We start from the raw sequence: 21,455 nt of genomic DNA on the forward strand, positions 1-21,455 counted from the left end.
ACTATGGTCTACACCAGGAGCCAACATACGCTACAAAACATTACTTTTTTCAGGCGCTCACTAATAAAAGATGGTTAAATATAGCACAAAGCCACTCTGGGAAGGAGGGGAATCTTCCACTTGAGCCTCCAGCCTGCAATTTATCAATGCAACACATCCAAAATTTAGCAGGAACACGACCATGTTGCAGCATCTCCCCTTTCATTTAAACACTGTGGACAATCTCTAAGACAAAATAAATGAGGGAGGGAGAGAAGTATTTTATCTATGCTTCCAAAAAGCTGTTTGGCTGAAAATCCCATCTCCAAAGCCTGAGTTCTCCACAAAGCAGATTCTGCACTGCCAGCAACATGACGAATTTCTCCAAAGCCCTTAGAGCATGGCGAGAAAACCACAGGAAGCTGCTCAATAAAAATAAACTTCTTTTCATCTCACACTCTATATATTAATGTCAATTTCTCTTCCACTCCAGCTTCTGTTTCCCTTCTTGTCTCCCTCCCAGCACACAGCATACTTGATTTATTAGAACTAATTCATTAAAGCAAATTAATTTGGCATCTATTTCTCAGGATCCCTTAGTCAGATTAGGATTCTATCATATTCTACCAAAAGCAAACAAAAATGCAAACACTGATCCTAGGCAACCTGAAACCAACAGATGCCTGAGAAGCTGAAAACGCCTCTAATGAAATTGCAGTCAAAAGAATAAATTCCACTTCAAGGAGGCTGCTACAATTCAAGAATTTAAATAGGTCCAATCCTGACGCATTTCCAAAGGAAATCCTTGCAGCTCTGCATACTTTGGAGAGCTTAATTTACCCAGAGAAATGGGTGAACCACCACTGCTCAGCCACTGGGTGACTGCGGCCTGCAAGTTTTTGCTTCAAAAGCAGCAGACAAACACAGTATTTAAGCACACACACACAGCATTTCCTTTTCCTGGTGATAAGCTGGCACGAGGCAAACATCAGCAAGGAGAATTCGATTATTTCACACCGGTCTGAGATGATGCAGAAGATTTATGGCCTTTTTTTTTTTTTAAGCCTTACAGCAGCACAGACAGCTCAGCAGCAATGTCTCACAGTGCACAAAAATCAACACCCCGATGAAAACAAACCTAGAAAAGATAAAACCCTTTGGATTTCCTTCTTATGTCAGACAGGATGGCCGTCACCTTGCTCCCCAGGGAGCACGGGCTCCATCAGTGCCCACACTCCACTAATAACCTCAAGGCTTTGTGTCACCGGTGTGGAGCAGGCAGGTATTGATACAGCACAAAAGCGGCAGCGAGGCGCTATCAGGGAATCCGCTGTCTCGTTCGGTCCATTCCGTATCTCCAGAATTACCTGACCGGAATTCTTAATTTGAGAGCCAGAAGACACTGCACGAATAAACAGAAATATGCTGCCTTTGCAAGTTTCACGTTATAAAGGCTGGATTTGCTTCCCGCCGCCGGTACGTCATTCATTAAGCACCTCATCAGCCGAGCGGCTGCTAATTATTCCGATAAAAATTAAGCAGGATAACGTAAGGAAAGGGAAAGGAAAATCACCCCGGCTTCTGGAGCGAGCCGGAGTGATTCACGGCTCCCACACACAGAGATGACTTTCATTTGGAATTCACCTTCCCAGGCCTTTTGTTCGGGGCTCTTTCCCCTGCTCCGAGGAGCGGGGGGGGGCGGGCCCCGCACCGGCACCGGGGAGCGGGGCGGGGGCTCCCGGGCCGGGGGGGCTCCCGGGGCGGGGATGCTCGGCGGGCGATGCCCCCGGGCAGGGAGATACCGGCGGGCAGGAAGATCCAGGCGGGCACAACCCCACCTTCCCCCGGTCCTCCCGCCTCGCCTCGCCGCGCCCCCCCCCCGCCACCGCCACCAGCTCCATCTTGGCCTCCGCCCGCGGCCCGGCCCCGCCGCGCTCACCTGCGGCCCGCGGGCGGGCGGGCGGGGGCCGCACAGCCCCGGGCGGGCGGGGGCGGCCCCGCGGGGCGAGGGCGGCTCCTCGGGGGCCTCGCGCGGGGCCCGGTCGCGGCGGCGCGCGCGCTCCGTCCTCAGCGCCGGTGCCGCCGCCGCCGCCAGACACCGACCGGGACCCGGCCACGGGAGGGGGCGGCGCCGGCGCACTGCGCATGCGCGTCCCCGACACGCAGCGCCCCCGCCGTGCCCGCGCGCGGGGGCACGCGGCCGCAGCGCCGGGAGCGCGCGCGGGGATCCCGATGGGAACGGAGGGGGCGGGGACGGGAGCGGGAAAAGCGGGAGGAGAACGCGGCAAAAACGGAACTTCCCTGACCGGGAATCGAACCCGGGCCGCGGCGGTGAGAGCGCCGAATCCTAACCACTAGACCACCAGGGAGCGATACTGGTGTGAGTTTCTCATGATCTTTCACCTACTGCCTCCTTGGCCGGGTAGGGACAGTGACACGATGGGACCGGGGACTGCGGTACAGGGGGCGGGGGCTGCATCCATCACGGCAGCCGCTGACTGTGGCACAGGGATCGGGATCTGCAGTGGGGCTGGCGGCTGCGGCACAGGGATCAGCGAGGCCAGGGCTGCAGCTCCCCACAGGAGCCGGTGACCGTGGCACAGGGGAGCGCTGGGTCGGGGGCTGTGACACGGGGATCTGCGGGGCTGGGGACAGAGGCACGGGGCTGCAGGACAGTGGAGGAGCCGGAGGTCCGGGATGCAGCAGCGCACGGAACACGGCCAGGACATCACCCGTGTGCTGCAGGCTGAGGGTTCAGGGCGCTGTCACTCAGCCCGTGCCCGCACAGCGACCCGCAGCGTGCCTGGACAGCACCTTCCGAGCATCCCATCCCATCCTGCCACCCCACCCAGCCCCGCAGCGCCCTCAGGAGCTCAGTGCAGAGCCGGTTCCCTTTAAGGAAAACGAGTCCTTACAATCAGGACAAACGAAGTATTTAAGCTCATGAGCCTGTTTTTCCCAGTCGGTCAAGTTTCCTGGCTGTTTCCCGGGAAACACGGCTATTTCCCGGTGTTAGGTAAAAACACAATTTCCACCCATCCAGTGCGTCCTGGAGCAGGTGTGGCTGGGGTGGTGACCTCAGGAACACTGGTTCCAGTTATCCCTCCCATCACTCCTGCTGCTGTGTGGCTTCTCCGTGAGGCTCTAATGGCCTTTCCCGTCTGCTGCCTCTGACTCACGTTTTAAAGAAATGAATGATGATGGATCCTATTTGCCAACAGAGTCATCACCATGAATCACACACCCACACCATCTCCTTGCTTCAGCTCCATGCCCAGCCCAGCTTCTGCAGCTTTCCCTGTCCAAAACACCAGCCACTTGTGAGGCTCCCCAGCACTGACCTTGGATCTTGCACAGAGTCTGCACCCAAGAGGAGATGCTGAGCCCACCCAGCACCCACGGGGGTGCAGCAAGTGAGCCCAGGCTGGCAGCTTGGCTCTGGACACTGCCCGCTCAGCCAGGATGAGCACAGGCTGCTGGAGTGGTTGTGCAACCCCTCTCAGACCATAAATCTCAAATTCCTTAAGAAACACTTGCTGTGGTTTTGGCTGAGGGTTCAGACATGGTGCCAGGAGGGAAAAGTGGCTCCCTCCTGCTTTTTGCAGTTACTTACCTTTTGATTCTGCTGTTTATCTGCTTTGTGGGATGGAGCCATCTGCCCTCACCTCAGCCTGGGTGCTCCCAGCAGCATCTCTCCTCCAGGTCTCACACCAACCTGTCTGTCCTCAGCCCCACTTGGAGAGATGTAGTTTTACCTAATGAAGTCATGTAGGAAAAACATCCCCAACCTTCAAAACAAACACCCAAACCCCACAAATCTAAAACCAAACCCTCATCACCAAGGAGATGTACCAAGCCTAGCTGGGCATCCTTCCTGTGCAAACAGCACACTGAGGATCTCTGCTGGCCTCTCCACAACCTATTTGCTCTGAACTTCCCTTTTAAACTTGGAGACAGCAGCTCCAGCCACGCATCCACAACTCCCCTGTGCTGTGCTGTTTGAGTGCCAGAGCTTCCATGGAGGTGACTGATTCCCTGAGGTACCACACTGTCAGGCCATGCCAGCACCCCAGCTGCAGCTTTTCCATATTAGAAATTTCTCCAGCTTCAACTCCCCCTGCCAAGGTTACTGCTGGGACTGCAGCTCCATGCTCCCAGCTCAGGAAAAGGGCATGAGGAAGTCTGGAATTCACCTCCAGCACTGGCCATGGAGTTTGCAGCTCCCCAGCCCAGAGGAAACAGCTTGGGAACAGTGTCCAGCATCTTGGAAAGGAAACATCAGATTGTAAATATTATTTAGCACATTCCTTCATGAGAGAGCACCCAAAGAGCCAGCAGATAAGCCAGAGGGATATGATGGAATATTTCACTTGCTTCTTGCCTCAGGCTGCTGCAGTAGTTGGTATTTACCTCATGAGTTCATAACAACCACTCAAGAGAGGATTTCAGTGCTGTTAGAACAAGACAAAGACATTCACCCCATTTTCTCCCAAAGGAATTCTTTATTGACACATTTCCTCAGTCTTTATCTTAAAGAGAAACAGTTCCATACCCAAACTCCTGCAGTCCCCATTTCACTGGCTCTGTTCCTCACAGTTCCAGTCAAGTGAGGAGTGCCCGTGAACGACACTCTACACTCCACCTATGGCCTAGTACATCTGCCCACTAACATCTCATCCCACATCCCCAGATCTGCAGAGGGAGAGGAGCAGGGGTGGGGGAAATGGAGATTTATCAAATCAGTGTCAAAACTTGCTTCTCTAAAGGGTCAGAGGAAGTTCAGTCCCTCCAGGGTGATTAACCACTAAAACTACCCAGATATGTACATAAGTTTAAAGACCTGAGTAAGTCCCACTTCGCCTCTAAGGCACAGAATTGCTCACTCTAGGTATTTCTACGTGGAGGCACCTTGCCTAGAATAAGATCAGGCCTCTAGGAGAAAACTTGGAATTTGTCAGCTCCTGAGCAATGAAGTTGGACATCAAAAGAGCAAAACATCCAGCCCCTGGAGGGACTGGGTGAGCTCCATGACTCTCTGCCAGTTTTGTAAACTAAAATTAGAGCTGGGGCTTTCAACTGAGAAACCCATCCAGTCACAGCCAGATGTACCAGCTGGAGGAGCCCTCAGAGAGCAGAGCAGAGTCCCTCCAATGGTATCCATATTCCAGCCTTCAGAAATTCCTCCTCCAAGAATGAAGGGATAAGCTGAGAAGGGAGAAGCAAGTTTCATACACTCGGGAAACAGAGTGCACCACTGAATTTAACACAAGAGCTGGCTTTATAAACATGCTGCTATGACTGCATGATGCAAAACTCCAGTGCTCAACAACCAGCTTTAGAACCCTTGCAGTTTCCTCTACAGAAAATAAATCATAAACAAGTAAAGCATAAGTGATGTAAGGCTTGCAGTTCAGCTTCAGAGTCCAAGGGAGCTTTGCCCTAATATGCGAAAGCTTTTTTTTGTTTGTTTGTTTTTACGCTTTATTTCTTTAAAGTTCATTGCATTTAAAAATAAAGATTCTTAGTTTTGTTAAAGCTAGAGCATTAGTGTAACAACGAGGCAGCTGCTAAGTGAAGTTTACCTTTTAGGAGCCCAGAAAAAACCCCAACTGTTTACCCCATCTACCCAACAGCTCCAATGAGAGCCAGAGAAAACAGTAACAGGAGAAGCCTGGGAGCTCCCAGAGTAGCCCACACAGAGAACAGAGCCAGAAGCTGAAGCTAAGGTGCCCATGCACTTGGCTTCTCTAGTTACTGCCCTCCTCTGCTGCTCAGGGCCATGTATCTGCTCCAAGCCATGTCAGACAAAGGAAAACTGTTTTCAACCACAGCAGTGGCATTTCTGAGCTACTTTAAGGAAACTCCAGCTTACACGCTCTCCCAAAAGGACAGCAGTGATACATTTAATCTACAAACTTTAGTGTAAAATATTATTTGTGTACAAAACTTTGCATTCTCTTTATTTGACTTGGATCCAGCAGCAGTGTCTATGAATGAAGGATGGATCTCTCCAGACTGGCTCTCAGCCCCTTCTTGGATTGGCATGTTGTTGTTGCTGTGGTGAAGGTTTGGGAGGGAGGGGGCTCTTCCAGTTGTGCACAGCTGTGCAAAGCCACATCCAGGCCTAGAAGGGAGCGTTGTCTTGTGGAGGCTTGTCCCCAGCTCCAGAGGGGGAGTGCAGGCCGTCAGTGCTGTTTTCCCTGCTGCCCACCACGCGGGACTGGAAGGAGAGAAGAGAGTGAGGACACCAAGAAAGCAGCACTGGGAATACCAAGTCAATTCCCCCTTGTCGAGGTCACCTACTGTAGCCAAGACTTCACATATCTGAGAGGCCATTTGCCCGAATACTAGTCTACAAGAAAAACATTGCAGAAATTAAAGTTTCTGCACAAGGCTTCACTCTCTGTGTTTACAAGACAAAGCAGACTGTTACCTTTATGGTCCCAACTCTATCTTCAAAGGACTTGAAGGTTGCAGAATTCCTTGAAGAAAGAAGAGGGGAGAAAAAAAACAACAAATCAAGACAAGTTAGGTCTTAACCATATCAAATGGCTTGGTGTGACTGGGCTCTGTGGCCATTCCCCTGCAGTGACACCATCACCCAGAGCACTTCCAGCTCCTCACAGCCCTTGGCACAAATCTCTCAGGCACATTAGGCATGAACACCACATCCAAACTCTGAAGGAAAACATTTATACCACATGCAGTCCACTCAATTGCTCAAGCTAAAATGTTGAGGGAAACAAGTCCTGGTTTACTGGGGAATCAAGGCCCATTTAAGTAGAGAAGAAAACAGCTCTTAGCTCTAAAAAACTTCCAACTAAAAACATTTTGATTTAAATAGTGGAAAGGGAAAGTTGAGGAAGCTTAAAACAAAGGCTTCATTTTCCTGTATCACATCCCATGGAGAGGAAGGGGAAGGGGCCGTGTACCTGCACCTATCAGCAGTTTTATTTCTACAGGGGTGATCATTTGCATCAGGAAATGCTCACAAAAATCACAGCTTAATAAATTAATCAGAGCATTTCATATTTCTAGCAAAGAAAACCAGGTCAGCTGTTTGACAACCCAACAAGCTGCTTGGCTGGCAAAGGATTTCAGGGAGTGCTCTGCACTGAGCATCCAGACCAGGCAATTACTCATCGAGCTGCTCCCCCGGGCCAGGCTGCGGGAGCGCTGGGAGATGACTCGCCTCATCTCAGTTATTTTTGTTCCAAGGCATTGCTTTAGATTTGCAGCCATAGAACAACCTCTGCTGATCTGGAAAGAGGATGAACACAGTTCTGTGGGCTTGTCCAGCCCTGGCAATCATTCCTCCTGCAAGGAGATCACCAGCTAAGGGAAGGCTGAGGAGAGGGTTCCTGTTAGGATTCACCTCAGTGTCAGCAATGGCTGTGCCATACATTGTGGCAGAACTGTAATCCTGCCCTTCAGGGGCCTCTGAAAGCTGCAAGCTTCAACCAGACTTTGATACAGGTGCAACACTTCACTTAGTCCAATAAAAGACAGGTGCTAATGACCCCAAGATATATTAAAAAACCCTTTAAACAGTCAAACTGCAGGCCGTGCTTAATCCATGCTCAGAGAGGGGCCTGCTCGAGGAAGGAGCTGGTTGTGCCAGTCAGAACAAACTCCCCAGCAGTGATGGAGGCAGCTGCTCCCCCCAGCCCCACTCAGGAGACACAGGCAGGTGCTACATTACCTCATGGCTGGCATACTTATCGAGTGGCGGATGGAGTAGCCGCTGCTCGGAAGCGTTTGGGACAAGGAGGAAAAAGTTAACAACAATGTGACACCGTGCAAAAGCAGCCGAACCCCACACTCACTGTCCACACACAGGTTGCTGTGGGCAGCCCAAGGGGTAGGAGCCAGCCCTGTCTCCCCTTATTTAACAGCTGCAGCCCTGAGTTTAGTTCCCCAGACACAGGATAGCCAGTATTTAACTGCAACTGTGATACAAAAGTCAATGCCAGGGCATTGGTTTGTGGTAGATTTCTCAATCTGTGTCAAAAGTTTAGGCAAGGCTTAAATAACCAGCTTCCCCTTTAAGGTCTGCAAGGGCCTGGCACAGAAACAAATGCTCTTTTAGAGCCTTGAAGCGTATCTTACCTAAGGGAATGTGAGATGGAGTGAGCCCTGGGAGAGGCCACGGGCAGCAGAGAGAAAAAGGAAGGAATGGTCAGAAACTTGCACAGAGATAAACAACAAATGCAGGGACACGGTCACAGAATCATGGGATAGCAAAGTCAACTATCAAGGAGGAAGCCTCTCAAAATAAATCACAAGAGCAAACAAAAGAAATGCTTTTCATTAACTCCAGACAAGCTAAAATGTTTCTCAAAGAGCAATAACAGCACCTACATCAACTTAGAACCCAGCTGGGGAGGGGAAGGAGCAGACGTGCAACAGAAAACCAAAACATTTTACCTACCCCCATCTATTGCTTTCACATGTTTTTTTAAGCATTTTTTTCTAAACTGAAGGTATTACCAAGCACCAGCTATACTGGTAGAGATACCTCCTTCCCCATTTCCCCCTGTGATCCCTCATACAAAGACAGCATTGCTCAGACTTCTGGTGAGGACTTGAGTAAGGGCAACCTGCAATGGATACCTGCACTTCATCTTGCCAAGCCTGCAAATCTCAAAGTTACAGTTCAGAGAACAAATGCACTGCAGGTTATTAAAAGAGAAGATTAAAGGTATCATGTTTACCCTGTAACTTGGTTGCCCATTTTCAGGATGGGACTTTGCAGTGCAGTAGCATCTCAGCAGTCTGAAACAACAGACTGAGGTTTCCTACTTCTATTAGGAAGATTACTAAGATGCTCTAAAGGAGCTTCTCCTGCCAGAGCCGTGTTTTATTCCACTTAAATATAATTCTTCTGCAGTAGGAAGCAGTCATGGCAAGCTGGATGTGAAGTACTTGGCAATGAGTACAAGGGCTTTTCCTGACAGCCAGAGTGAAGATGTTGGGCTCTGTGGTTTCATTTCCCCATATATCCCAGTCAGCTCTTTTTGGCAGGGCAGATGCCTTGAAATGCTGCCTTTGCATGTGAAATAAATTAACCTTCTACTTACTCTTGCTTAAAGGAGAACAACACAGACAACACATCCATGCACCATGCTGCTCCATACAGAATACCACAAGCACTGGTTCCTTGTTCAGTATCTTGGCCTGGACCTAGCAGTAACCCTTCTCCTCCTTCCATAAGGATTGAAAGTTTACATAAATTCCAGAATCTGCAGGCACTTTGGGTTCAGGCTAACGTTTCACAATGAATTTGCTCGTAGCATTATGTACAGCAGCAAACTTCACCAGACACCACCAAGTGCACAGGTGGACACAAACCCACAAAGCAACAAAAAGGAAACACTTCCAATTTTGCAGTTTACTGGCATCAGTAAAATGCAGGAACAGAATGTCTAAAAGCCAATTTACTTTTTAACTGTAGGTGGAGATAACAGAGACATCTGAACAGGCCAAGATTTGAAAAAATCCCACCCACTAAATACATTTCCTCTCCTCAGAGCAATCCAGTCGAGCATTAATGCAGTGAGCACACAGTTACAGCATTAACTTCCCAAGGTTACAATCCACACATCAAAATTATTTTGATCAGAATACAGCATGTCTAAAGATTTAACATATTACTTGTATTTAAAAACAATTTGGCCCAAGCATTTTTAATGGAATTAGGCCCACACCCTGGGTGTATTGGAGGCTCTGTCCCATCCATCAGGCCTTCCTTGTATTTATCAGCCAGTGAAGGCTGACTAAACAAGGAAATCCCCTCTGTTATCTCAACACTTCCAGTGCTGGAAAATAAACTCGCTTTACAAGTGAATTTGTAGTGTAAGAAGGAAAAAACCAGAGTACAGTAATGGAGGTCAGCGTAGGCTACGAGCCCTGTAAGAGAGATTCTCTGGGAACAGAGATCATCCCACTGGTTCAGAGCAGTGATCACAGCAATACAACAGACTTCACTCCTTGTCAGCTCTGATCACATCCCAGAACACCAGAGTTCACCTGGCAAGGGTGAAAAGTGGGACAGCTCCTGCAAAACCTTATGCTCAGAGTTAAACCTTCTTCGGTATCAGAAAAAGGAACACTTGGATGCAGCACAGGAGATAGAAGTCTGTTTATATATGCAGAGAAAAACTGAAAGTCTTACAGAAAAAAATTATTACTGTGTTCCCCTGCAGGGCCACATATACAAATTCTGCTGAAATAACTTTGGCAGGGATTCCCAAATGATAAAAACAGAGGCTGCCTATATTTCATAACACCTCACCCAAGGTATTAGCTATAAAAAGGAATGCAGATGTTGAAGCTGAGAAAAACCATTGCTGCCAAGGCCTGGCACGCGCCTGGGCCAGCTGTGACAGTGACTGTGCCAGGCCAGCTCTGCCATCAGGAAAGCACCCCAGCATCCCCTCCCTCCATCACCTGCTCCTGGCATGGCACAAGCACTTCAGCAGCTGCATGACCTGCATTCTCCCAGCTCAAAAACAACAGGCAGGACCAAGCCTGTCCCAACAGCTTCTGCCTGAGGCAACCCCAGTTCAGGAGTTCCCCCTGTGGTCCCAAAAAAAGCACAGTTCCCATTCCTTTGCTGCAATAGCCCAGTCAGACTGCAGAAACCAGGCCTCAAGTTCATTTATCAGTTTGGCATAATGTATTCCCACCACATCTTGTGCCAGTATCTGTAATCTCCTGTCATTACATGAAAGTCTCTTTTTCCATCAGACTAGGGAGTTTCCAGGAAAGAAAAGTTACAACTTGAATGCTGGAAAGGGTAGGAAGCCAGCTAGTCCTCTGCCAAATTGTGATGTGAGCTTCTGAAAACACCAAAAAACACCCTCCAGGAACACAGTAACTAACTCACTGAGGACAGAACCAGAATAAATCAGGACTATGTGATCAGAGGCCAACACGTTCTTACCACTCAGATACTCCCGGCCACAGTGGAATAGGAAATTCCCTACAAAGAATGACAGCTACCCATTCAATCCAAGGTCTGAGACAGCAGGTTAAATACAAGCTCTAAAAATCCTTCCTTAGTAACCCAGACAGGCTCTCAGTAACCTAGAATTAGCTCTCAAATCCAAGAAAAACATGGTCAAGGGATTCTGCATGAAAAATGTGGATGTTACCATCAGTGGGGAAGAAATCTTTAGCTTAAAGTTCTGTAGAAATCTTTAGTTTAAATCTTTAATCTTTAGCTTTAAGTTTGCCTGAGGAGCAGGTAAATCACCAATTCTAACCTTGGGCTTTGCACAGCTGAGAATCTCTCAGGGCAAGAACCTCAGCCAGGAGAACTTGTCCCCCTTACCAGTTTGGAGAGGTTTAAACTTGCAATTATTTCAGTGGTCATCTACTTAGGGAATGGAGATAACCCCAACCACAGAAAAATATGTTAATGTTGTCATAATCTTCTGAATCAATTGATATTTTCCAACCAACATTAAATAACTGTGCCTGGAAGACATGCTGCCCTTCTCCATGGAATGTCAACACCCAGGGCTTGAAACCACATGGAATGCAGCAAACAGAGTTTTCCCTTTTTGTTTTTAATCATAACAGAGCACAGGAGGGATGACCCCTCTCTAATCCAAAGCAGCTACACTGAGAAAACATACCCCCATAATCTAAAAGGGAAATTTTAATTCTAATTTCTTACATATGACATAAAAGCTGCAGTGAATCCACATGATGGTAAAAGGGGAAAAGCTGCTGAAAAAGTTTGGTCAGCTCTCCTAAACCCTACCAAACTTAAATGCCTTAGAACAGGCTTATCCCCTCAGTAAGTCTTCAAAAAGAGTTCAATCTGTCCTGAGCTACAATGCACAGGGCCACACAGAAGGTGGCAGTCCATCAACAGCAACGTGCTGCCAACTAAGCAGAAAAATGGAAGAAAGCCTAGTTATTGTCTGAATTCCCATTCCTGTTTGAAACCAAGATCAAAGCCCTGGAGTGCAAAGCAGAAATCTTACCTCATGTCACCAAGCTTCCTGCTGATAACAGAACCTACATTGGAAAGGGCTGCTGAAGTCTTCTGTCCTGCCTGGGAAAGGGTTTCCTGGGTCTTCTTATAACTACATGGAAAAAAGAATCACAAATTGAACTAACAAGCTGGATCCAAAAGTGTCCCCCCATATTGTAAAAGGACCCCATATTAAAGGAAAGAAGCTGGGTTAGTGAGCTGCACTGACTCCACTGAAAGAGCCACTTCCATACATTCAAATACTTGAAGTTTTACAAAAGCAGCAAGCGTAGAATTAACCTTTCATTAACCTTTCCTCACCTTTTACTTTTGACCACATATTCTTAAATCTAACAAATATTTGCTAAAAACCAAAGCAAAACCAATTTTCCACATGGAAGCTCTAACACCTCAGCACTGCAGCCTAATTGCTCTGCAAACATCTTTTCATGTTCTGGATAAATAAATCTAGGAACCTATTCCAAACTATCCTTTCAGCCTTGAGGGAGCCATAGCACTTGATGTGGAGTTATGTTTTGGAGGACAGAGGCAAGAAGCAAGACCATTATCATCGTATAGAAAAGAAATGCAGGAATCAGCATTAGCTCTACAGCAGCAGTTTAGAAATAAATTAGTAGAGAAGTTTCCTATCAGTTACCATTAACCACAATAGGTAAAAAGTCTGACAGCTTTTATTTTTCAGCTGATTATTTGAGTTTATACCTGAGCTGGAGACACTTGAGAACCTTTGTTTCCTGCAGATGAGACTAATCTCAGGAACAAAGATTCTCTGTGTCACTTTCATTAATTCATTCTCTCTAAACTATTCTACAGTTGATGATTAACATCTAGATTTATGTCATTCTTCAGACTACAAAGAAAAGACTCAAGCTGGAAAACAACATTTTACACTTTTCTTATTCCAAATATTTCAGTTTGAGATTATTTTTTTGCCTGGTGAGAACATTTAGGAGGAGGGCTTTATAAACAGCCTAATGTTCTCTCATGCCTGAGCTGCCCTGGCTACAAACACCATGGTGACAGATGACTTACTCACATCTCCTTCTCTCCAGGCAGAAGTGCATGGACAGCACCACAGCACCAGAACTGGATTTGAGCAATTCCAATTACAACATGTGGGGTTTTGTTATTTTTTTTAATACCACAGCCAAGTATTTCTGAATCACGAATACACATGAGACTTAGGCAGAACAGGGCAAAACTGCATCAACTTTTCCTTCCTTCTTCCTGCTTCTCAGAGAGAATTCCTGTAACTCCTATAATTCCTGTAATTCCCTTTTTCAGACCAATTCTTCTTGAAGTCAAGAGCTCCAGAAGAACCTGAGCATAGCCCAACAGCAAGGCCTCAACACTGCCTCTGCACAGCACAATTTTCTGCACCTCAGCACAATTCAGGAGTGAACTGATCAGCACCAAGGCTGCTTGATCTCATACAAGGATTGCCTTCCTATGGCAACCAGTGTGTTTGAGGAGGATCTCAAGCCCTGCCCTCAGCAGCCAGGCTCCTCCCTGGCTGAGCCCTGTCATGGGGTTTGATTTACAGCTGCCTAACAAGTATTGAAGACCTCGTGCTCACCAAAGTATGCAGTGCTGACTCTAGTTCTGCTTGGCACTCAGAGCTCAGCACTGAGGAATGATTTACAGCCTTAAAAGACACCATCATGCCATTCACACTGCAAAATTCCAGGTACAATTCCAGGTACCATTCCAGCTTCAGCAGGCCAGACAGTTTTTTAATCATGTTTTCCACACCTGACAGCAGAATTTTTAATATAACCAAAGAACAAGCACTTGGGTGCTGCTGCTTCTGCCTCAGTGTGCTCCTTCCAGCACAACTGCTTGTGCTGGCACAGCAATCTAGATCAAGGCAACAATCTGGATGAAATATAAACTTGGAAGCACAAAAAAGCAGCAGCTGGATCAGGTGGCCAGCCTAGTCCTGCACCCACAGCTCCCACACACACGTACACACCTCAGTGCTGCCAGGCAGAGCCAGGGAAGCACAGGGAGATGAGCAGCTCTGTAACCCAGAACTGCCACCACACACATGCACAGCTGCAGCTGTGACAGCAAGGGATCAGCTTATACAAGGCTTTAATGCAACTTAACTACACCCAGCCCTGACCTAGAAGCTGCAACTCTTCTCCTGCAAGTGCCACAGCCTGGTTTTCCATGGGTGTAAATTCACAAGCACTCTCTTCTCTTAGCCCCAGCACAAAGCACAAAGGAATAATCCAAATCTGGGAGTAATAAATACAAGCTCTGGCTAATACCCCACTTTACTCACAGGCAATTGGCTGCAGCAGAAGCTGCAGAGATGATCTCTGCCCTGTGCTGTTCATCCTGTGGTATTCAAACATTTCACTGCACCCCTCCCCTATAAACCCTGACAGGAAGGAGTGAAATCTGCACCCTCAAATCCTCCTTTATCCATTAACACCAGCTTCCTCTCGCTTGCTTTCACCCAGCAATCACCATTTGAGCTGTCTGGCTAAAGACACAAACTGTGTAAGTCACCTCACATTCTGCTTACAGTGAAACTGGCTCTAGGAACAGACTGGGGTGGGTTTTCCCCTGTTTATGTACTGCTTGCAGAGGGAAAGTCTGTGGCCAGGAATGGCAAACACCAGGAAATTCCACAGCAAGCAAAAGCACCATAAGGTCAGGAGTCAGGTCCATTCCCAGCTCACTCAAGAGCCTTGTTAGTTACAGAGCAGAGCAACATTGAAACAGGAAAGATGAATTATTTGCATAAAAAAACCCAAAACATGAATGAAACCTCACCCTTGGACTTCTTGAACTTGACTTTTTGCACTCACTAAACTTTGAAGAAGTAGAAACTCAGATTGATTTCTGAAATGTTGCTGTTTCAATCCCCCTCATGTCCCTGTTTCAGTCTCTGCCTTGCCAGCACAATTGTCACTGTGTCCAGTGCCAAAGCAAGCAGGAAAGCAAAGGTGCCACAGCTCTTCAGCTCCCAAGTGCTCCACAAAAGCACATTTCCTCCACATTTCTGTGCTTATGAAGTACAAGGAAACAGATCTAACCAGAAGCTTTCTGCTCTTGCAGGCACACCCAGGGAGGGACTCTGAACTCTGCTGGAGTCAGCCACTGACAGCGAGCACAAAAACCAAGGTCACTCTGCTTGGCAAGTGAAATGGTGACAGTTTACATCCTCTTAATCTAGAAAACACAGTTGAAAGTAGACCTGCATACTTCAAAGTTCTTTTTGCTACTCCTACACTTTATCTCTGCTCCTCTTTCACCCGTGTTAGGAAGAAAACCCTGCATGCACACAGGCTGCTGATAACCAGGCAGCTCCAAGGACTGCACTTTATACCCACCCCAGGGAACAGGAAAAGCTGGCTCATATCTAAGACCTACCTCCCCAGTTAAATCAGCTCAGAAAATAATGACAAAACCTACCTGCACCTACTCCAGCACTGCAAGGGATCGCCCTACATGCTGTGGGAAATGCACAGTGAGAAGGACAAAGGCCAACTTCCACAATATCCCTCCATAATTTAGTCCAGATGAGAATTTAATTTCAAGCATTTAGTAAGGGCACATCTAAGAGAGATTTGCATTCAACAACTGGAGTAGAACAGTTGTGAGGTTTAAGCTGGTTGAGTCTATTTGTGGCCCCAACATGACAGGAAGCTGCCCTGGACACTACAGCTCTATTCTCATCAGGTACCACAGCAGAAAGCAAAGCTCCTGCTCCCTGCAGAGCATGTTGGGGTAACAAGAAAGGCAGCCTGGCTATTCCACAGCTTCTCAGCTGAGGGTGTAACATGTGGCACACAGGTCTCAGCTAGCCAGGGGTTCCAGCCAGTTCCTGAGCCCAGGCAGGCATTTATAGAGTATCCCTTGGATACTGACCTGAGGAAAAGCTCCCTCTCCCAGCAGAGGCATTTATTGGGTTAAAAAAGTTAAAAGCTAGGAAAGATAAATGTCCAGGTAGATCTGGTGAAAGCAGAGGACTGGGAGCAGAGGCACAGCACAGTTAGTGGCAGCAGACTGGCAGAGGAAAGCATTTGTTAAGGCTGAAGGTTAAGACACTCACGCTTCTGATTGAGTTAATTTTTCATTCCAGTCCTCCAGTGTGCTGCTGGCTGAAAGATATCTACAAACACAACTGAGGTTAGAGACAGCTCCAAGATTCACTACAGATGCTTGTTCTGATACTTTCCACATTATTAGTGACTCTTTACACTTACAGTATCAGAGGCTTTATTGCTCTGACAACAGCTTCAGCCTCTCTGGTACAGCCAGAGGGAAATGAACTGTTTGAGAGGCAGGGAGACACCTAAGCCCCAGTTTCTTTTGTTTAAGCATGTTCAAACACTGAGCACAAAGAAACAAAGCCTGCAGTTTAAAAGGTGTCAGGAAATGAAAAGCTTTGCATCTTCTGCTCCCTTCCTACACGTTCTGTTGCTGGTCTGTATTAAAAGCACAGAGCAGTGAACTGATCTTAAAGCCAAAAAATCAAATTGCCACACCCAAAGTTGTATTTTACCAATACAGCAGGAACAAAACAATTAAACTTTTGTTTTTCCAATATTTAAAAATCATGTTTCTCTATACAAAAACAGTACCTTAAGGGCTGTGACAACTAACTCTGGAGGTACAGAACACACACACACTACAGGAGGTGGCTGCTCCCACCTCAGACAGAACACAGAGTGCTCAAAGGAGGGGACTTATCACCCAGAATTCACTTGCCCCAGTTAGATCAGTGCCACCTTGCCTAATGATGTGATGCTCCCAATTCATGTTTTCCTCTTAGCTAAATCATCTCCTTCAATACAAGACAAAGGGAAAGAAACTTCAGCACAGAAAGCACTCAAGGGCTCCTTAAGTTCAGCTATGCAGCAGGAATCAATGATTCATGTCTAATATCAGTGGAGCTCTAATATAATTAAAGAATTTATTCCAGAAGCCAAAGTAGCCAGATGCTCTTTGTCTGCATTTGTCACCTGCTTGGATACACAGCCAAGATTAAAATTCATGGATTTCTAGTGCTGACACTGGTAAAGGGTCACACACCAATGCAGCAGATTGAGAAGCCCATGAACACACTGGCAGTTGCACAGCCCCAAATTCCAGCTATGGGGAAGCCCCTCCAGCCACGTCTCTCCCACGTGGCCATACAGAAAGGCAGCAGTCAAACTGATTCCTACCACACTCATGATGAGAAGAAAAACAGTTTCACAGAAAAGGTAGAGGTTCACTAATAAGGCACCTGAAACAACAGACTAACCTATTAATTACCAGCAGAAGGGAAATTGTGGCTACATTTTTGTCCCCTTCTGTCCCCTTCTATTTTTTGTTTTTTTATTCAAAATGTGGTCTGGTAACTGATTGGAATTTTTCTCTTGCAATTGCAAGACCATGACAGAGATGATGGCAGTAACATTTACTCATCTCCTCTGCAACTGAGGGATGTTTCTAGCTGGAAGCCAGGCATGCTGGAAGTAACAATCCTGCTTCACCCTGCCTCCAGCTCCCATGCAAGCCCTGATGCCTGGGAGAACAAGGAGCAGCACAAATGAGGGAAGGCAGCAAGGAACAAGGAGGTGATGCTGAGGAGCCCGAGGCACTCACAAGTCAGACTGTGTCACTTTGTCATTCCACTCTCCAAGTTTCTCAGATGTTTTCACATAACTAGAAACAGAAAGTGTTAATGAATATAACTGTAATATTCATTTTTTAGAAGACAATGACACAGATTCCAGTGACAAAGGAAAAACAGAAATAGGGCAGGGACAGAGGAGGGAGGATGAGGAAAAAGGGAAAAGAATAAACAGCAAGATGAACAGCTCAACAATCTGCTCTGCAGTATCACTGTCATTAACTCCAAACCCCCGTTAAGTTACAAGAGACTTTTTAGCCTGAATGATGTCCATGGGCACCCAGAGTCCCTGACAACCAGTGCAGGGACAAACTCACCTCAGGGACCCTCCTTTTGGCACTGTCAGGCACAGCAGGGACCATACCCTTAATGCCTGCTCAGGAACAGTCTCACTCCACATATTTAGGACAAGATGACTCTGGTAAAGCACACCAATATCACAGATTTTTTTCCTAGGAAGTGCAGGCTTTTAATTCAGGCTATATGACCCAGGGAATGCTTCTGAACTGGCACAAGCTGTGAAACTGCTTGCACTTCTCTTTGAGCCTGAGTTCAGAATAAGGCAGCAGCTGCCTGTGCCTCAAAGAATGGGCAGAAATGGGCAAACTGAACCAGTAAATGTGATCCAGATTTTTAACACCAAGTGTGATCCAGATTTTTAACACCATGACAAAGAGCAGCCAGCAACAATTTATCCCAATCATGGATAAGGAAATCCAGCTTATGCAGAAACAAAAAGGATTTTTTAAGGTGTCTTTTACTCCATAAGCCCATCCGAAGAGAAACCTCCAGGCACTGAACAGAGCTCTGGAATACCCAGCTGGGAATGGTCCCACAGAGCCCTGGTTAAACCCAGGTGTGTCACAAGAAACACTCACGCGTTGGAGACTTGCACATCGTGCCAGCTTTTGGACAGGTTCTGCTTCAGCCCATCCAAGGGAGTCAGACCCAGCTTCCTCTTCAGCTCCCCACAGTGCCTCTCTTTGGCAGCCAGAACTTGTCTGAGAGTACCAATTTCTTCTTCAACCTTAGAGAAGGGCAGAGGTTTGTCTCAAATCACAGTTTAGCTAAAAACTGTAAATTAAAACAGATTTTTACCTCCCTCAAAACTAGCAACATTTCATTAACATTAATTTTAAAAATTGGGAAGAACATCAGATGAATTATTCAACTCAACATGAACTGGATGGGAGGCCACTCAGACTTCACCTCCATACAAGTCACTGTGACTTAGTGACACTGAGATAAACAGAACTCACTCCTTGTATTGTAATTTCAACAGTAAACACCATTCAGCCGCCAAACCTTATTAACTAAGATTTTATCTTATGTTTCTTTTCCTCTGATGTCTTTAAAGCAGAGAGTTTTTTCTCAGAGATCTTTTTTACAACAATTTCAAAGCACTCTGGAGCTGTTTCCATGCAGAGTGGGTTCATTTCTACCTTAGCTGCAGCTCAGCAAGCCCTGCATGAGCCCCCAGAGCAGCAAAGCCCTCCCCTGCCACAACCTGCAGGTCAAATAATTACCACAGGATTCTCACATGAAGGAAAGGACCATGGAGAAACAGCTGCAATTATCTTCAGCCACGTTTCAGACAGAAATGATAACCAAAGGTGCTCAGACTTTAGGATGCTACATTGTAAACCCTCAGCTCTTTGCAAGAGCACAGGCAGCAAAAATAGTTGCCTGTAAAGCGTAATAAATATTTAAAAGTAAAAGGTAGGAAGAAAAGCCCATTAAGTGCTCCAATGTTTCAGTTTCCTAAGGAAAAATGGTTTTATTTCACTTAGCATTTGTCTGTAGTGTTTTCTGGCTTCACATGGAACTAAAATCGTACACTGAGCTCCTGGCATCAAAAGCCACTTGTTTCCTTAGAGCTCTAAATTAGGCTGCTCTGGGAAAGAGCAAACAACACATCGCCGCGTTTGAAGTATCTGCCAGCTTTGTGCATTTCAACAATTACCTCCGAGACCCAAAGGTAACACTGCAAAATTAAAAACCAAAAAAAAAAAAAAAAACCCCAACAACAAAACACCCAGTCCTGTCCCCGTGGCTCCTGTTTGTTCCTTCCCAGCAGAACAGAAGCCAGGCACAGGCCGCCCAGGCGAGCCCCCCGTACCTTGGCGAGCTCGGCTCTCAGCTCCTCCTCCTCGGCCAGAGTCAATCCCTCGGGCGCAGCGCCCCGGGCCGCGTTATCCACGGGAACATCTGTCATGGCATCGGCCAGCAGACCTTTGTTGGGAGAGTTAAGGTTGATATCTGTCGCAGACAAGGAGCAGAGGGCACGGAATAAGCAAGCGGCGGGCGAGGCGCGTTATGCAAAGCAGGGCTGGGGGCGGCGGAGCTGCGGGAAGGGGACGGGAACGGGAACAGAAACCTCGGCCGGAGTTTCCTCCGCGAGCATCCATCGGAACCGGGGGCAGCAGCGCCGGGCATTCCGCGGCCTCACGGCCCCTGGGCCCGGCTCCGTGCGTGCGGACGGGGCGCGGCGAGGGAAGCGGAGCCACGGAGAGACCCCCGGGGCCGCTGCCCATGCCCGGGGCCGCTCCCCACCCACGGGGCCGCTCCCCGTCCCCGGGGCCTCTCCCCCATCACGGCAGCGGCAGCTCCCGCCCCGCCATACCCGGGCTCCCCCCGTGCCCGGCACCCCCCGCCCCATTGCCGGAGCAGCCCCCGGGCCGTACCCTGGTTCGCGCTCTCCATGGCGGCGCCCCGGGCCCGTCCAGCCGCCGCCGCCGCCCCCGGTGACGCGCTCAGCGCGCGCCGCCCGCCCGTTCCGGGGAGGGTCGCGGGCACAGCGCGTCAGCGCCGCGTCGCCACGGTGACGGTGACACGCGTGTCACTGCCCCCCGCACCGGACACCGGCGTGACGTCATGCAGGGGGCAGCGCGGCCGGGCGGGGCCGGGCGGTGCCGTGAGCGCGGCCGGAGGGCAGGGGGCAGCACCGGCACGGGGCACCGGGACAGCGGGCACGGCCCGGCACACCGGGCGGCACCGGGACAGCGGGCACGGCCTGACATACCGGCACGGGGCACTGGGACAGCCCGACACACCGGGCGGCACCGGCACGGGACTCCAGGGAATTCTCTGCCGTGCCCTGTACGATCCCCGAGCTCCGTTCCCCGCCCCAGCCTCGCACCGGGCTCGTTAATTAGCGCTGATCACTCAGCACGGTGACGAGCCGCCCCGCCTGTCCCCGCACCGCTCGTTCGGGGCTCCCGTTGGGTCCGGCCGTGGCTGCGGTGCCCGGAGCCTTCCCGGCACCCCCGGCCCGCCCCGGGTGCCCGGTCACAGGGACCCCCGCCCGCTCCCGGTGTGCAGCTGCAGGGATCAGGCTCCAAATGTGCCTCAAAAACGGGATCGCCGCGGTGCCGCCTGCAGTGACATCGGAGGGGAAGCAGCGGCAGGACGGGGAGGCCGGGCCCGTGCCTGCTGCGGGCAGAGCTCGGCTCTGGACAATCTGCTGTTCCCTTTGCAGGGGCTGGGCGTGGATGGCAGCACAGCCCGCACTCCCACCTGGGTCTGAGACCTGCGCCAGAGCACAGGGAAGCCCTAGGCTGCTCTGCTCCCAACTATTCTGCAATCCCTTCCTTGAAAATCCCACTGGGTTGGGTCCTCGTTTCGTTTTCAGAGCCCTTTTCCCCTGTCTCTTCGGGTTCCCCAGGATGAGGCGTGAAAAGGGAAGTGAATATAGAAGGGGAAATGGAATTTGTCAGAGCCTTTCCATCAGCACCTTGGCCGCCCGAGCAGAGGGTTAGCACCCACAAGAGCTCCTGGAAATGCCCTTCCTGGAGCACAGCACATGACACCCATCCGCCTGCTTGGCCTGGCAAG

The 21,455-nt window shown here is 48.9% G+C and overlaps 2 protein-coding genes and 1 non-coding gene across 15 annotated transcripts in view; all 3 read right to left on the reverse strand.

The window, feature by feature from the left end:
• The window catches only part of DNAJC5 (DnaJ heat shock protein family (Hsp40) member C5), a 30,745-nt gene extending 28,686 nt beyond the window's left edge, over nt 1-2,059 (reverse strand). Inside the window, exon 1 of the mRNA XM_064729608.1 lies at nt 1,919-2,059. The gene's annotated coding sequence lies outside the window, so the exon portion shown is untranslated. The remainder of the gene's footprint in view (nt 1-1,918) is intronic.
• A 217-nt stretch (nt 2,060-2,276) lies between these two features.
• On the reverse strand, nt 2,277-2,348 carry TRNAE-CUC (transfer RNA glutamic acid (anticodon CUC)). The gene has a single exon. It is a non-coding gene; the product is annotated as a tRNA-Glu (tRNA).
• Nucleotides 2,349-4,461: 2,113 nt separating this feature from the next.
• TPD52L2 (TPD52 like 2) lies at nt 4,462-20,431 on the reverse strand. 13 transcript variants are annotated; one of them, XM_064729654.1, is made up of 11 exons: nt 20,306-20,431; nt 19,741-19,880; nt 18,500-18,648; nt 17,594-17,653; nt 16,053-16,112; nt 11,976-12,077; nt 8,089-8,115; nt 7,682-7,723; nt 6,413-6,461; nt 6,283-6,331; nt 6,061-6,199 (listed from the first exon to the last, which is right to left on the reverse strand). In XM_064729654.1, exons 1-10 carry the CDS (start codon nt 20,322-20,324, stop codon nt 6,296-6,298), a joined length of 684 nt encoding a protein of 227 aa, XP_064585724.1. In that variant the 5' UTR covers nt 20,325-20,431; the 3' UTR covers nt 6,061-6,199; nt 6,283-6,295. The 13 variants fall into 13 exon arrangements, with proteins under 13 accessions (XP_064585720.1, XP_064585721.1, XP_064585723.1 ...); XM_064729650.1 differs by lacking the exon at nt 6,283-6,331 and having other exon boundaries at nt 4,462-6,199; XM_064729651.1 differs by lacking the exon at nt 6,283-6,331 and having other exon boundaries at nt 4,462-6,199; nt 19,741-19,853; nt 20,306-20,430.
• Between the last annotated feature and the right edge of the window lie 1,024 nt (nt 20,432-21,455).

The sequence above is a fragment of the Zonotrichia leucophrys genome, chromosome 20, assembly GCF_028769735.1.
Source record: "Zonotrichia leucophrys gambelii isolate GWCS_2022_RI chromosome 20, RI_Zleu_2.0, whole genome shotgun sequence".
Lineage (NCBI taxonomy): Eukaryota > Metazoa > Chordata > Aves > Passeriformes > Passerellidae > Zonotrichia > Zonotrichia leucophrys.